This window comes from Sinocyclocheilus rhinocerous, unplaced genomic scaffold (genome assembly GCF_001515625.1).
Source record: "Sinocyclocheilus rhinocerous isolate Xijiao unplaced genomic scaffold, SAMN03320098_v1.1 scaffold407, whole genome shotgun sequence".
In the NCBI taxonomy this organism is placed as follows: domain Eukaryota; kingdom Metazoa; phylum Chordata; class Actinopteri; order Cypriniformes; family Cyprinidae; genus Sinocyclocheilus; species Sinocyclocheilus rhinocerous.
The window spans coordinates 754601-771969 of NW_015633444.1; the positions used below are offsets into that span (position 1 = coordinate 754601).

At 36.6% G+C, this 17369-nt stretch overlaps 1 protein-coding gene across 3 annotated transcripts in view; it reads right to left on the reverse strand.

The window, feature by feature from the left end:
• The window catches only part of LOC107744026 (transcription factor Dp-2-like), an 83990-nt gene that overhangs the window by 11014 nt on the left and 55607 nt on the right, over positions 1-17369 (reverse strand). For all 3 annotated transcript variants that reach the window (XM_016557486.1, XM_016557487.1, XM_016557485.1), the window contains 5 exons: positions 12058-12188; positions 10399-10446; positions 10175-10207; positions 3686-3848; positions 1611-1757 (listed from right to left, as the gene is read on the reverse strand). In XM_016557486.1, the coding sequence (XP_016412972.1) occupies positions 1611-1757; positions 3686-3848; positions 10175-10207; positions 10399-10446; positions 12058-12188 (522 nt within the window). The remainder of the gene's footprint in view (positions 1-1610; positions 1758-3685; positions 3849-10174; positions 10208-10398; positions 10447-12057; positions 12189-17369) is intronic.

Below are 17369 nucleotides of genomic sequence, written 5' to 3' on the forward strand. Positions count from 1 at the left end.
GTGACTGCATGTGGCCTTTCTTGAGGAGTGGCTTTTTTCTTGCAACCCTCCCATACAAGCCACACTTGTGGAGAATTTGTGACATTGTTGTCGCATGCACACAATGACCACTCTTTGTCATAAATTCCTGCAACTGCTTCAGAGTTGCTGTAGGCCTCTTGGTCGTCTCTTTGACTAGATTCCTCCGGCTCTTCCATCCAGTTTGGAGTGACGTCCTGACTCCTGATCCAGGGAGGGTCTGTGTTGTACCAAATACCTTCCACTTCTTAATAATAGACTTCACTGTGCTTCTAGGCATTGATAAAGCCTTTGACATTTTTTGTATCCATCTCCTGACTTGCTGAAATGCTCCAGGAAAGCTCTTTTCATGCTGAGCTCATCAAAATGACCACAGCTGATCACATTTGAAAGTCAAATGGCTTTGTGTGCCATTGAGAAGGTGATTAGCTACACCTGATTGAGTTTACAAGTCATTGTTAGGAGGGGGGTGAACCTTTTTCCAACTCAGTGATTCTGTTTTTTTTGTTTGTTTTTTTATGACATGTTGGTGTTATATCTTTCACTTGGATGTCAGAGTAAATACAGCTGAATAAAACAAAAACTGTATGTGTATATACATACATATACATATATACATATATATAAATATTTTTTTTTTAGCCATATACTGTACCATAAAATTACAGGTGCATCTCAATAAATTAGAATGTCGTGGAAAAGTTCATTTATTTCAGTAATTCAACTCAAATTGTGAAACTCGTGCATTAAAGGGGTCATATGATGCGATTTCAAGTTTTCCTTTCTCTTTGGAGTGTTACAAGCTGATTGTGCATAGATACACAACATTCTAATTTATTGAGATGCACCTGTATAGTGATAAAGTGATAAATTTGTTAATTATAATATTTGAACTTTTTTATTATACTTCTGTCATTAAATTGTAAGATTTCTTTAAAAAGACACAAATTCACTTAATTGTAATAAAAAATCAAAACGCTATAAATTCATTAAAAAAAACTATTTTTATAGAAAAGGATGGTATATGATGCCAAATATTCGTTTTTTTTTTTATTAGTAGCTTTCAATCCATTCTAACTAATGGTAGTAAGATTACAAGAAGTTTTACCCCCTCTCTCCCTATTTATGGTTAGCCAGACAAATCATTTTATTTTGGTGATGCAATTTACAGCAACAAATATTTAATTAATTTATGACAAAAAAAATAAACAAAAAGTTGAGGTTTGCAAGACCTGTCACCTTCTCTCACAATTATTATGCAAATCTGTAAATTGTTACAATTAAAATATTAAAATTGCATTTTGGATATATACTTTTGAGATTCTTTTCAAATTTAGAACAAATGAGGACATTCAACTTTTGATTATTATTTTGTCTTGTGGACTACATGTAAACATTGGTTTTGTGAAATAGCTTATTCAAGTAGTCCAAAAAAAAAAAAAAACACTTTTCATAACACCTCCTATTTTGTTAAATTGTTAACATTTCGCAGATTCTGCAAGGTGTACAGTATGTAAACTTTGGAGCTCGAGTGTATATGTGAATATTCCAGTTGTTTTATTGACAACTGTGTGAGTGAATTTGTCTTTCACCTCTAAGTTGCGGCACTCTTGGGCTGAGTTTGTGGGCAGGCCGATCCAGCGGATCTCCTTCTTCTCTTTGGAGATGATGTTCATGGCCATCAACACGTTGAGTGCGTCATACACACGCCGACGGATGTTCTTCTGGTCGTACACCTGCTGCAAGTGCAAATACATAACCTCTGTTAATGTCACAAAGCACATGGAGACGAGCGATCTTCCTCCCCAAACCCCTGCGGTTGCACTAAAGTCGCTTTTAATGAACCTTTTAGCATTCCACCAGGGTCGAGAGATTAAAACTCCAGTCCAGGAAACATCAGGTGGACTGTCAGAACTAATAGCGGAAAATATTCACATCAAGCGGCGCTCCTTATGCAATGATCTAAGGCCAGCGTCCAAACCCCAAGTCTCATTATAAAAGAGATATTATCCGAGACCAACATTAAGAGTCTGTTCCAGCTTAGGGTTTTGGTACACAGCCAGACGAGAGCTGGACATTGTGCAGCACTACAGGAAGTGCTCAACGTTCTTCCTAAACCACAGACCGATAAATCACAGCTCATATTAACATGAGATGCTGCAGGAGGAACCTGGAGAACTTTAACATCTTTTACCGGTTATATTCTGCTGTGTAAACAGACGCAGAGTAAGTGATGGTCATTTAGGAAGGCATAAAGGTGACTATATGCTTATTTAATATCTGAAAGACCAGTCCGAGACAATGAAAGTCTTAGTATATCAATAGCAAATGATACTCTAAGAAAGCATTGGGTAAAATCTATTATGACTTTTAAAAGCTGGAGGTCGAGTTAAATGCGAGTCATGAACCTTAATTTTAGGGCTGAGTATTTAGACAAGTTTCACGATTCAATTTCGATTCACAAGCTTACGATTCAAATCAATTTTGATTCACAAGCTTACGATTCAAATCAATTTCGATTCACAAGCTTACGATTCAAATCAATTTCTTGATATAATTTGATTCAATATCCATTTATTTGGATATATAGGCAATCAGGTACAGTACACGTCAATTTTTTTTCCCAATGAAACAAAATCTCTCTAAACTAATGCTGTAAACTATACAAAAACCCTGTCAGTTGGTACATTACTATATTAAACTGATTTGTAAACAAATATTTAAATTGCACATAAGACAGTAATAAAAATATAATAGTTATAATGAAAATATTTTAATAATTTTTTATTTGTATAATTTTCTATATTTTAACAACAAACTGGAGTATTTAGTTATGTCAGTTATATATATATATATATATATATATAGAGAGAGAGAGAGAGAGAGAGAGAGAGAGAGAGAGAGAGATACATTTACACACTCCAGTTTGTTGTTAAAATATAAACATTTAAACAGTGGCTGTATTAACTTGTTTCCATGATGGATTTATTCAAACAAACATTAAATATTGAAGAACAAAAAATATAATGAATATGTAATAGTCCATATATTTAGCGAAATACTCCTTTTGTTGAGTTTTAAAACACTAAGTGTTGAAACACTGACTAAGCAGTTACATGAGACGTGACACATTTCAGTAAGTTGCACTGTTTCTTTCAACACCTCCTGATGCTCTTTCCTGTTTATTTTGTGCTGTAACTAGTAGTAAAGAAGAAGAGATGATCAATTCACGTCACAGCGCATTAAAGAGTGCCAAAACTGCATTTATTGGTTGAATTTCATAATGAAATAGACATCATTTGAAAGCTGATACTTTCTTTCATTTATTGGGTTGGAGGCATGCTACAAATATAGGTTCATTAAGTTTTGTTCATGCATCAACTGAAAAGAGCATAGATCGATTCTTGGGATTTAAGAATCGATATTACTTCATCAAAATGAGAACCGATTAAAACCAAGATATCAATATTTTCAACCTAGCCCTATTAAGTTTAATACTTTTTTATCTCAAAGTATGAGCAACAGTAAAAACTGGAAGGGATCGACCTTAAAGGAGACATATTATGCCCCTTTTTATAATATATAATATAAGTCCCCAGAATGTGTCTGTGAAGTTTCAGCTCAAAATAAAATTCCCATCACGGTTGTGTTATTCTGTGGCACTCACCGAGTCGGTGGGCATCAGGCTGTTGGCGTGAGTGAATTCAGCCACCAGCTCATCGGCCACCTCGTTGTAAGACGTAGTACCTTTCTTTTGCACCTTCTCACACACCTTCATGGAGAAGTGCCTGAGGCCTTTACCGTTCTTATCTGCCCTCTTCATTCTCTTACTGCACAGACACAGAGAAAGACAAAGACAGAGAGTTTGCATGTTTCATTTCTGGACCATACATGTAATGGGTAGTTTTTTCTTCATTTTTTTAAGAAAAAGATTTTAAAAGAAAATTTTGTAAAAACAAAAATGAAGATAGTTAAGATTAGTAACATGAAGATTTATTGCATTATGTGCATAATTTTTGTGACAATTAAACCCCTTCCAATTTTCACTACCGTAATGCCAAAAACCCTCCAAATCTCATTACTGTAATGATAAAACAAGCAAAATGTGTATATTAATATAGCCTTGGCTATACTTTATTTAATTTATGTTAATTTGATTTTTTATTAAAAATTAAAGTGTTGCAGCAAAAGAATACTATATTGCAGCAACGGGAATTACTATTAAGAATGAAAATAATGTCACAATGCAAAAAATCATAATCATAATAAAATAGGATTAATTTCTTCATGTAAAATTTAGTTTTTTTTTCTCAGTAACACTTTACAATAAGGTCCATTAGTTAATATAATTAACTATAATTATTAGTAATAATAATATTAATAGTAATAATTAATAATAACATAATATTAACTAACATGAACAAACAATACATTTATTACAGTATTTATTAATCTTTGTTAATGTTAGCTAAATGTAAACACAGTTGTTTATTGTTAGTTCATGATAATTCACAGCGCATTAACTAATGTTAACAAGCACAACTTTTGATTTTAATAATGCATTAGTAAATGTTGAGATTAACATTAGCTAAGATTAATAAATGCTGTAGAAGTATTGTTCATGCTTAGTTCATGTTAACTAAAGTAGTTAACTAATGTCAACTAATGAACCTTATTGTAAAGTGTTACCTTTTTCTTTATTTCTTTCAGTTTTGGGATGAACATCTTGCAATTCTAAATATGCGTCCAAGAATAACCAGCAGGCAAAATGTGTACTCCAAACACATGTCTGGGATAAAGATTAATGGCCATCATAAACATATACTCCATTTACATCTGAGTTCTCATATACACATCCACACACTCTCTTAGGAAGTCTTATGATGGACTGTTGTTAAATTGGTTTTGTGAAGCAGCAAACTGAGCTCTGTTCTCTGCTGTAGATGAAGACGACACATTTCAGAGTAGTGTGCATTGAGTAGTTTACATCCATCATTTACATTTGCCATTGTGTGATTCTATACATACACACACGCACACACTATCTGGGAAAGACACACAGCATGTCTGGAGTTGTGACATACCACTATGAGGTTAGTGAGTGTATTTGTGCTCCCAGCATGCATACGCGTGTGCACACATTTTCATGTGTGGTTTGTGTTTGACTGGGTCTGTGGCCCGGGGTCATGTCACCGTAGCTTCACTGCAGGATGGGTCAAGTTCAGGCAACAGAGGTGGGAAAACAAGCACACACACGATGAGTGTGAGAGAGAAAGTGAGTGACTCAACATGACGTCAATGCATGGATACAAGCACACTCATTCACTCAATTCATTCATCTCTGCCACCAACAGGAATAAAATACGGAGAAAGGGATAGTGCACCATGTGAGACTCTAAAAAAACAATAAAACCAGACAAATCTAAAGCTAGACTTTACATTTCTTTAAGAGGGCCTTCCCAGGACCATCACTTGCTTCGTTTCTGAGTGAATTAGCCGATTGAACGAATCGGCTGACTGAATGATTCAATGACTCACTCATTAAGACAGTGACTTGCCACCACCCATTGGCACTTTTACATTCATACTCAATAGAGCATATTTCAAAATTGAATACCCATTTATTATCATTATTTATGCTGAATCTAAATATTTCTTTCTAAAGCTATTTTTGTAGTGTCAATTCAATGCTTTATTTAACACAATAATGCTTCAATCAGAAGTTAGAAGTTCATGCACAGCTGTGTCTGTGAAATCATTCAGAAGAGAATTTGTGGCAAAACCTGTCACAGTGCTTTTGCAGCGTTCTGTTTTTTTTTGTTTTTTTTACTGCATATGATGATTCATTCACAGCAAGTAGTAGTGAAGTGACATTCATTACAAGGTGATTAGTTAAAACATTTCAAAATGCACCTGCATTGTTTGGCATTTTCTGACTTTCAGGCAAATAAAAGAAGATTTCTTAAAAGTAGTGTTAAAAATATCTTGTGAACCCGATATCATGCATCGTCTGGTCTCGTGAGCGAAGTGTATCGTCACACCCCGATTATAAATTGAACATTTGAGGAGGGTAAAGCTCAGCTACCAGGCTAATGGGCTAGCCTTATGCTAAGCTAGTATGCACAGAGACTGGTTACTTTGCAAATGCTAACTTAACAAAAAAAAAAGTATAATAATTTCATAATCTATAGCTTTGGTTGTATGCTATTATATAATCATTTGCAAAGAAATGGAATTAGCAACAGGGTTTTTTTTCATATGTAGGGTGGGGATTTTAAGATGGAGGGCATTGGACTCTAAAATTAAGTCATTTAAGTCTGACATATGTTGATTCACAATAAGATCTATAACCTGCATTTACAAAACAGGGCAAATGTTCATTTCGTGTTGACTTTAGAAGACATTAATGGTCATAATATCAAAGTAAAGTTACTGACATTCAGCATAAAGCCATTTTGTAGGCTTTCAATCAGGCCCTGATACCCATTAAAAGTGCTTTCAGCCAGTGGAATAACTCTGATGTCCTAAACGGACTCATCAGGTCAAACAAACGGTTCATGAATGCGGCAGGTGAAAAAAAAAAAAGCTCCAACAATTCCCAACAAAAACAACTAAAAATGATTTGTTGATTGCATCTCACCTGACAAATGAACTACATTTGACTGCATTATAGCAATTTCTTCATTTGGAACATGATCAAGATTGCGTAGGTGGACGTGTTTGGGGAATCAGGCAGGTGGAAATATAACCTTTAAAGGGGTCATATGACGTTGCTAAAAAATAACATTATTTTGTGTATTTGGTGTAATGAAATGTGTTTATGTGGTTTAAGGTTCAAAAAACACATTATTTTCCACATATTGTACATTATTGTTTCTCCTCTATGCCCCGCCTTTCTGAAACGCGTCAATTTTTACAAAGCTCATCGGTCTGAAAAGGGAGGTGTGCTCTGATTGGCCAGCTATCCAGTGCGTTGTGATTGGCTCAAAACTCAAAACTCGCGTTTGATTCGTCAGTGTCAAATCCATATCTTCCCACACAGTGACGTAGACATGTGGGGGCGTGTTTAAACGAGCCGTTTTAGGGGGGCGTGGACCAGTCTTAACTTTTATAAAGAATATCTCTTTGGGTTTGAGACTTTAGTCTTTGCAACTTTAGGGATCTTATCTATTCACGAACAGCTTGTAACACTCCAAAGAGAAAGGAAAACTTGAAATCGCATCATATGACCCCTTTAACACCACTCAAATGAACAAAATGACATGAATAACAAGATCGATTGAGAGAGTCAGTAAAATGATCCAATCTTTCCATAACTAGCAAAAAGAGAAATGGAGCATTAGCGGTTCTCTAAAGCTCAAAATACATGTATATGCTAAAGTACACAGTTTGCATGATGTAAATTTTGGTAAATTTTCGAAATGATTTTTCGAACCACTCATACTCTGTACTCTCAGCTCGCACATGTGCCTTGAAAAGTTTTTTTGTTGTTGCAATAATTAGTTTGTCCACACAGCGTCGACACCGCCCATATGCGTTGTTTCAAATTCGCAACAGACTAATTAGACTACTGGAGACGTTTGAGAGTTTATGTGAGGGGTTAAGAGACAGAACTTTAGTCTAAACCAGGGGTGGTGACCTCCGGTCCTGGAGAGCCGCAGCCCTGCAGAGTTCAGCTCCAACCCTAATAAAAACTCACCTGCCTATAGCTTCCTAGTAACCCTTCAGGCCTTGATTAGCTTGTTCAGGTGTGTTTGAATGGGGTTGAAGCAAAACTCTGCAGGGCTGTGGCTCTCCAGGACCGACGTTCGCCACCCCTGGTCTAAACGGTTACAAAGACATTTTTATTGCTCATAACATCTGGAGAGAAATACTGCAGATGCTGAACAAGGATGAAACGTTCTAGTGTGCATGTGTCGAAAGTCGTGGTGTGCGTACGTAGGAGTTTGCATCAAAAATGAAGAATCCTTTGGGCTTTGAAGTATCCAGCGGCCTACATAATCCATCTGTGATCAAAAGTTAGGGAACATCAACCTCCCTGTGCCGCACTTACTGGAATTACACTATTGTTACACGTCATATGCATACGTGCCGCAGGGGCTGTGGTGCGTGTAAACGCTTGTGAGAGTTAAAACAAAGAGATGGCTCAGGGTTCGATGGTGTGCCAAGTACACAAGCGTGAATGGTCTGTTCATTCTCTTTCTCTCTCACACGCATGCAGTATAAATAATGCAACTGCACTGTTGGGTGAATTATGTAACCAGCGCTCAATGAAGGAGAGAGGTGTGGACAAACAGGAGGAACACGGGGAGAGAGGGGAGGGTGCAGCAGTGGCTGATTGGGGCTTCAGTCGTCAGGACAAATTAGTTCCAGACCCCCAGCTTACCAAAATTCACCCCTAATTGACTGAAAGTACTGCAGTGGCGTAAGAGGGGCGCTCACACAACTCTGTGACGCTGATGAGCACACGCATTCACACATGCAAGCTGCTCTCGCAGGTCCTCGTGTGTAACATACATGCACACACACTGATTTCTGCTTAGCAACAGTGCAGAGATGTGATCCCCCCTGTGAAGAGTGTTTCAGCATCACAGAAATGCAGTCTCAGGACAGAAGAGAGAGAGAGCGAGAGCGAGAGCGAGAGCGAGAGAGACGGAGGGAGGGAGAGATGGAGGGCTGAAAAAGAGGGAGGGGGAGGAAGGTTTATCTGACCTTTCGCAGAAGAAGACACATCTGCCAGAATGCAGCAAAAACGAGAAGAGGCTCAGGAGAGTCACAGAAGGGTAACGATGTGTGTCTGTGCTTGTAACTGTGCCTGACTGCAAATTAAAGCTGTTTATAATTTATGGGCCTAAAGAGGAAATTACTATATTAAATCAGAATACAAAAATGCTAATATTTAGTTTTTAATGATGAAGTGTAATTAAGCAGAAGTGTAAAATGAACAACTGTTTTCAAACAGGTTTCCTGAACAATACCCCTCGTCTGCTACTGGTCGCATAAACAGATAGCCCCGCCCCAAAGACTTTTGTATTTTAAACTGGAGTAGAAGACAGAATTTTAAAAATGTGTCATTTTTGTTCATCTTTAGTAAATCAAAAATATGAGTAAAATAAAGGAAACTGTGACAATACAAGAGGGTTTAAACCGTGAAAAAAAATCATAAAAGCCTAAAATATTATAGAAAATGTGATTTAGTTATTAACACTTAGAAATCAATATATTAAGTGGGTGTGCTTGAGAAACTATTTAAATAAACTTCTATATAAATACGTACACGGGCCTATTTACACTTAGCAAGCTCTCAGATCGCGAAAAACCAGGTATATATATGCCCTCCGAAACGGATCCAAGATGGATTGCAACAATATACACTACCGTTCAAAAGTTTGGGGGTCAATACATTTTTTTTTCTGCCTTTTTTTGAAAGAAACAAATACTTTTATTCAGGTTATTGATCCCAAACTTTTGAACGGCAGTGAATATATGGCTTATCATAAAATTGTTTAATACATGTAAAAGCAAATATTAAGATAAACACTTTCATATATTGATGATTATGTATAGTAATATGAAGGACTCAATCAGCGCTCAACAAGCTGAGCAGACAAACACTACAGTAACACATTGTGTGACGGAGCGGAACGAACACAACGCTGCACATGAACACTTGCAGAAAGCACAGCGTTCTCTGTGAAATTTAGCACTGACAACTGTGTGAGAACCACTGCTGCAGTCAACACTAGCGGCAGAGTCAAGCGCAGATGCCTCCACAACACTAATAATTAGGGATGCACCGATACGATACTGGTATCGGTACCGGGCCCGATATCGGGCGAGTACTGGAAAAAGTGGTATCGGTGCATCCCTACTAATAATGTTCAATTAAGACAGAAGCAGCTGAAGGAGAGCATGTGAGTGTGTTTGTATGTTAACAGAGAAACTCATTAGGGACACAGGAGCTCTGAAACACAACTGTGTGCAGATGTGATCCTCCACTGTCCTGCAGAACATCTGAGCCTCCTAAATCATAGTGAGACTACAGCACTCTCTCTCTCTCACACACGCACACGCACACACACTTGTCCCACGGGCACATCCGTTTAAGGACATGTGTGGCTATTGATCCCAGCGTCCCCGAACTCAACTCATTTACCTGGACGAGGAATCACTCGAACACAGTCCATCCCTGCAAAACACACATTTGAATATTTCCACACATTCTGATGAAATGTCACAACAAAATGTTTCTAACCCTCTATAAGCAGCATTAATTTTTTAATACAAAATCATTTTCAATTTTTAAAAATCCTTAAAAACATGATTTTAAAAATGTAAAATGCAGCTTCAAATGTATTCAGTTTGAAAACAGATGCCCACCTGTCTGAGTAATAGGAATCAATGTAGTCATGTGTCCTTTTTTTGTTTCTATGAAGAAAAGGCCACAATTAGTCAACAACTACAGTGTTTCCCCTGCCATTATATTAAGGGGGCGGCTCGCCCCCCCAACGGTACCCCCCGCCCCCCTTGAAGGTCAAGTTAATTTTATTTAATAATATTTTATCTATAGCGCCAGATCACAACAGAAGTCATTTAAAGTTACCTTTCCTATAGAACATGCCTATACCTTGTTCTATTATTAAGCAAACTAAATAGCCTTATGTTAAATTTATCTTATTTACACGACGGCATGTCATTTCAGTCTCTACGTTACATGGTCACGCTCTCTGCATCACGCACAGCGGAGTTCCGCCCGATGCGCGCGCTCACACACACACACACACACACGTGAGCCCACTCCTACTAGTATTTGTAAATATTAAGCCGCAAAACGATTCATATTTAAATATGAATTCTGCGTGTCTCTGTGTTAATGAATGGCGCAGACGCGCGGTTTTGTGTAGTACTCGTACTGAAACGCTTGTGACGCTTCCGGTGATATTAACGTCTGCCGTCTCACTAATGAGGACATAAATACACGAACAACATCTCCAGAACTGCTCTGAGAGTCACTTCATGAGCATTTGACCGTTTCATTTGAGTAAAACTATCATCATGTCATACACACACAGAAATGTAAAGGTATTCACTGCAACCCGTCAAATTAAAAGTTCGGTTTAACTTGAGGGGATTGGCAGAAATATATTACTATTGTTGAGTTGAATGTACGTAACAGGCTGCTACTACTAAAATTATTAAAACCTTATTTTTAAGGAATAAGCATTCAATATTTCTTCAGTGTTTTAATTGTAATATTAAATGACCTTTATTTTCCAAAAAATTTAATTTGTTTAATTTTCATTACTTAAAAGATAGATTAAATTAATATTTTATGCCTTAAAAATGTAAATACACAACAGAATTTCTAAGCAAAAAATCATAAGGCTATTGTAAGAATAAATGAAACTTGTTTTATGCTTTCAAATAATTAGACATGCTAAAACAGGATTTGGTTACAATAAAACATTAGGTTGGAAAAAATAAAACATTTCATAGGGCCCTAAACATGTAATTTTTGTTAAACTTTTAATAAATTGATGTTAAATTGTTTAAGTTTCATGATTTTAATTAATTAGACATGCTTTTTGATTAATAAAATTAAATTTAACCATTAAAAAGAGTCCAGAAAAATTAAAACAGGGGAAAAAAATAGAATACAGAACAATTAAAAGTTGAAAAAATAAAAAATAAACAATTTGGAAAAAAATAAATAAAATGGATTTCATAGGATCTTTAGGATCTTTCATAGGAATTTTAAGAAATTGTTGTTAAATTGTATAAGTTTAATGATTTCAATTAATTAGACACGTGTTTTGCTTTTTACTAAAATTTACTTTAATCATTAAAATGGAATCCAAAAAAAAAAAAAAGAAAGAAAATAAAAATAACACTAAAATAAAATTAATAACATAGATTTTGCTTTAAAAAAAAATCTAACTGATTTCATCACAAGAGGACAATAGAATGGCATCATTAGTGGGTGCTTTGAAAGGTTGACATTAAAATCACTGCATGAGAAGCGGGTGTGTGTTCACTCACCCCGGGGTCCACTCGTCGCCCTCGGGAGGGTGCGCTTGAGTAACCATGGCCACCGGTGTTGTGTGCGGCGTAAACGGGCTGCCAATGAGGATACTTCCAGGATGAGACACTCTCTGTGGTGTGCTTAAAATCTGCAGAAAGAAAGAAAGAAAAACAGTGCCAAGTTATGCAAATTATAACTGAAGTTTGTTTGATGACAAGTTAACCCTGTTGAAACTGGTTAGGTATGTTTTGAAGCATGGCGGCTGGTCATGAGCTGGTCCATAAGCTGGTTAAGGACCAGCTCAAACCAGCCGCCATGCTTCAAAACATACCTAACCAGTATATGCAGTTTTTTTTCAACAGGGAAGACCGGTAGAGAGCTTTATTGGGTTTGGCTGGTTAGTTTTAGCAGTCACCCCCTGCTGGCAGATGCCGTAACTGCACCAATATGGGGAAATAAACCTGTTGCTCTCCTATAATTCAAAGATGGCAGCGTTCAGGCTGTGCACTTCCAGTGCGCACCTGCTATTGAGATGAATGGGAATGGGATTCTCCAGCTCTGTGTTTCAGGTGACCTCCACTCTAGTGTTGCAAAAATAATAGACACTGTCCTGTTCTCATGCACATGTACAGATGAGCTGTTCTGGTGTACGAGGGCCTGCCCGAGTGCATTTATATCCAGCAGCCTCTCTCACTTCCTCTCTGCTAACCTGAATGTGTGTGCTGCAGCCCCAGGGGAGAGCAAAAACGCCTCCTGCAGCCCAACCACAGCCTCACCCATCAGCGCTGCCTCGCAGATGATTTATCCTCCTGCTGTCACTCTGGATACATTGGGAATGGCACGTTCCCACACTACTGCTATTATTTCGGCAGTTATGCAGTGCATAGTAGGCAAATTTTGTGGTTGAATGCAATACATCAGATTATCTGCTATTTTTGTCAAAATGTGCAGTATACAGCATATTGCACTGAATATCCCACAATGCACTGTGGTCAAACTGAACCAAACTAGTCTGTTTGCAGTGAAAAATGAATCATCAGTACAGCCATAATTTGTAACATTTATTATTAATTCAACTTATTGTTAAAAAAAATATTTACACAAATTGCATTTAAATATAAAACGATTTCCTTTATAATATGCTAAGTAGAACCCACTGATTTGACACAGACTGAATTCAGCATGCAGTATAATGTGGTCATGTCAATATTATTTTAGCATTATTAACGTATTATTGTATCATTTATGAATTATAATTGAGATAGCTTTTATCAATTTTCAATTCAATTTTAGTTTAGGTTGTTGAAATTTTCTTAAGTGCTTTTGTCATTTTATTTATTAATTAAATATTTCTATATAGCTTTATGTACAAACTGGCAGTCTGTCTCCACTGTGATGAATGAATGAGCAATTACAAGTACAGCCACAATTCTTAACTATATTAGATATATTAGATCAAATTTATTTAAATTAATTAAATGAATTGTTATTATTATTATAATTTTTATTCAAATAAAAAATGTAAACATTTATGCATGAATTCCATTTAAATTTGATATGCTAACTTTCACAAATTAAATAAATCGTGCAGCATAATACTGACATATCGGTGTTATTTTAGTATTAGTTTTATATAGTAGTTTTATTTTTGTATAAAGTGTATTTATATCATTATTATTATAGTATTTATTTTATTTTGAAATAGCTTTTACTTTTATATTTTCAGTTTCATTTTAGTAATGCTTGTTTGTCATTTTGTCAGTTTTTAAATATATTTTTAAGTTTAATTCATTTAATTTAATTATTCAATTTTATTTAATTCACTTTTATTTTAGTTTCAGTCATTTTTGCACTTAAATTTATTTTAGTTAGTTGCCAAGGCAACATTTCTAATTTTCGTCATGGGTTCATTTAGCATACTACTCTTTGAAATGTGTATCACTGCATATGGTTTCACCTACTACAGTATGCAGTACACAGTGTACACTGTGCAGTATGCGGTAAGCAATCGTAGCATCATCCTGTTACTGTGGCCTGTTCTCTCGCACGAGACGAGATGTTAATGGACATTAATGGACAGGATGTGATTGTGTGTGAGATCTAATCAATCAGAAAGGAATCTGTATGTAAGTGTGTATCTAAACAACGAGCCACACATCTCTGTAACGAGCGAGAGAGGGTCTTAACGAGGGTCTCTCGTGCCATTCACTCGTTAATAAGCTCATTAGGAGAGGTGCAGCACACAGCGCCTCCTTTCACGGCCTTTCCGCTCTGCCATCAACATCCATTCATCACTGGACTCGTTGTTTAGTGAAGCGTGTCATTCCTGCATTAAACTGCAGAAATAATGGCTGCTTCCAAACAGGTTTCCCAAACACTCCTACTGCCATTTCTGAGACAAACAGGTCACGGTCTAAACTCAGCATCATGTGAGTCAGTGCATGCAGACACAGCATGACACATTAACAGGTGTACATTCTTTAGGAAGGCGACCTAAAAACGGCTAATGCCGAGTTCACACTGCACGATTTTAGCCCGATTTTTCACTCGCCGACAGGTTTTGCGAAATCGCCGACAAATGCCCGAAATCGGAGGCAAATCGGTACTCGTTCACGCGAGTGACAATCACGCAGTGTGAATTATCAAAGACGCGATCTGGGCAACCCTGCACCAGACAGAGCTGTCGGCGATTCTTCCTATTGTGAAGTCATGCAGTGTGTAACCTCCTGTCGTCGTTCCATCGTGCAATGTGAACACAGCAGCAACTGAATGCTACCCCAGATAGTCGTTCAGTGTGAAACCAACAGTGATGAGACGTCTTTGAAAATCGTGCAGTGTGAACTCAGCATTACTTGTAGTTTGGTACGGGATGAAACCATATAACACTGAAAAAAAATAAATAAATACACATTTCACCTTTAAATTTATGCATTTATAAAAAGATACTTCCTGGCAGGCATTCTGTTGTTAAACTTCAGTTCATCAAGGTCTCCTCAAACTTCCTCCCCTTACAGCAAACTTTCTTTCGGCTCCCTTTAAACCCTGTTGTGTGTTTCCATCTTTTCTACATTTCTCTCTTTTGTTCAGCTCAGTGCAGCCATACTGACCCATAAACACCCTGCTCTCTCCATCCCCCTCCCGTTATCTATTGTCTATGTACATCAGACAAGCACATGCAGTAAAGTCAGTCTAGCGCTGTAAGGACTTCACTGCCCACTACTGGATACAGCATGAACTGCAGCACAATTTAAGGCATTAAGTTGATGCATTTAAAACATTAACTTACAACGAGCATTTTCTACAGTATCTATTGTAACACATTAGTTTGGGGACCAATTCTCACTATTAACTAGCATGCATATTACTAGCATACTGGCTGTTTATTATAAAGCACATATTAATACCTTATTCTGCATGACCATATTTTAGATCTCTTAACCCAACCCCATACCTAAACTTAACAGCAATCTTACTAACTATTAATAAGAAGCAAATTAGTTTATTGAGACAAAAGTCATCATTAATAGTTAGTTAATAGTGAGAACTGGTCCCCAAACTAAAGCGTGACCGTAATTTTTAATCTGTTAAAGTCAGTTAATATATATTATTTTTTTATTTTTTTTGTAAATATACTAAAAGGCCCTACTCATTTTAGCTCATGTCCTCTAAAAAATATTAACTTTTGATTTTAATAATGTGCTAGCAAATAATATCTTAATATCTAAACCTGAAGATATTAATGTCTAAAACTGAGATTCATAAATGCTTTAAGTATTTTTCATTGTAAGTTCAAGTTAACTAGTATAGTTATTTATTTAGTTTATTAGTTATTTGTTTATTTATTTTTTTGTGCATGATGTTGTAGTCATTTTGTGTTGTAATTATATTATAAAAACCATCACAATGTTCACAAATTATGTCATGTATATTTATGTGTTTTGTTTTTGTGGCAGTAAGTGAGTTTCACAATCTGCTCTTGGTTTGTGAGTACAGCATTGTGACAACAATATTTTCATACGGTTCTAAACTAAATAGCAAAAATTATGTCAGAATAGAGATGTTTGATTTATTTTTGGTCAATAATTTCTTTCAAGCTGCGCATTTCTGTGACTCAGTTCACTGATAAAACAAACTTAAAAAGGCTTACTGAAGAATTTTAGATACATTTATGCTTTCGTGAAATATACATAGATAAATATAGATGTTTATTGCAATGCTTCCTTAGATCGTAGCATTTCAAATAAATATTCCTCATTGTGGTTATCAGATTTACTGCATTTTACTTCTTGTATTTTACCACTTGCATTCTAGATTCTCAATCATGGTTCATCTGAATCATTTTAAAGCTTTACAGAACAACCATAAATGCTCATGAAATAAAATGTGATGAAAAGTCTTCCAGACTGTTGCCAATGGTGAATACATCAAATTGTTTTTGTCACTTTTGTGACCATTTAAGTCAGTCAGGAGCCAGCAGCCTGGGTTTTAATCTGTGTGTTTGAGGCATTATGAAGGGCATGTTTGTTGTGTGTTAGGGGTGCAACGGATCGTAGATGATCCGCACGGACCAGGCCCCACGGTTCGGCACGCATGTGATTCGCGGATTAACTGTTAAGTTTAACCATCATAGAGTGAAAGTTTATCATTTGCACGTTTTGTCTTGCCAGTTTACACATTCAAGCAGTTTTAACTCGCGCGCTTTTTTCTGTGCGCTCAGCCGCTGCCGTGCGCAACCGAAGCGCGCACACGCAGAGAGAGAGAGGCGCGATTCAGACACAGCGTGATTCCTTTTTTTACATTCACACAAAGTTTGATAACATAATAGAGTATAAGTTTATCATTTGTCCGGATTTACACAAGCAAGCGAATTTTAAACAATTCCAGAGAGAAAAGGCGAAAGCGAACTCGATTAGTTACTCGCGCGCTGTTCTGTTCTCTACGCGCGCACACATGAAGCGCACACACGCGTTCAGACGGCGCGCGAACACCGAACTGAATCCTCTTCTGAATCCTCTGAACAGACACATAAAATTATGACAAAATACCTATCTCGACAATCATTCAGGTAAACGCAGTCAGTTATGTCTCAAGTGAATGAAAACAGCTGAGAAAGAAATCGGATGTGTATCATTATATCGGCTCCGTGCATGAGGTCTTAAAGGGACAGCGGCCTATAAATACTGCTGCTTTCATTAATGATCATCAAACAACAAAACAGCTGTGATAAAAATCTATATTTAATTTATACAGTGAACACTATGCAATGTTCACTGTATAAATTAAATATAGATTTTACAGTGAACACTATGCAATGTTATTTTCCATAATT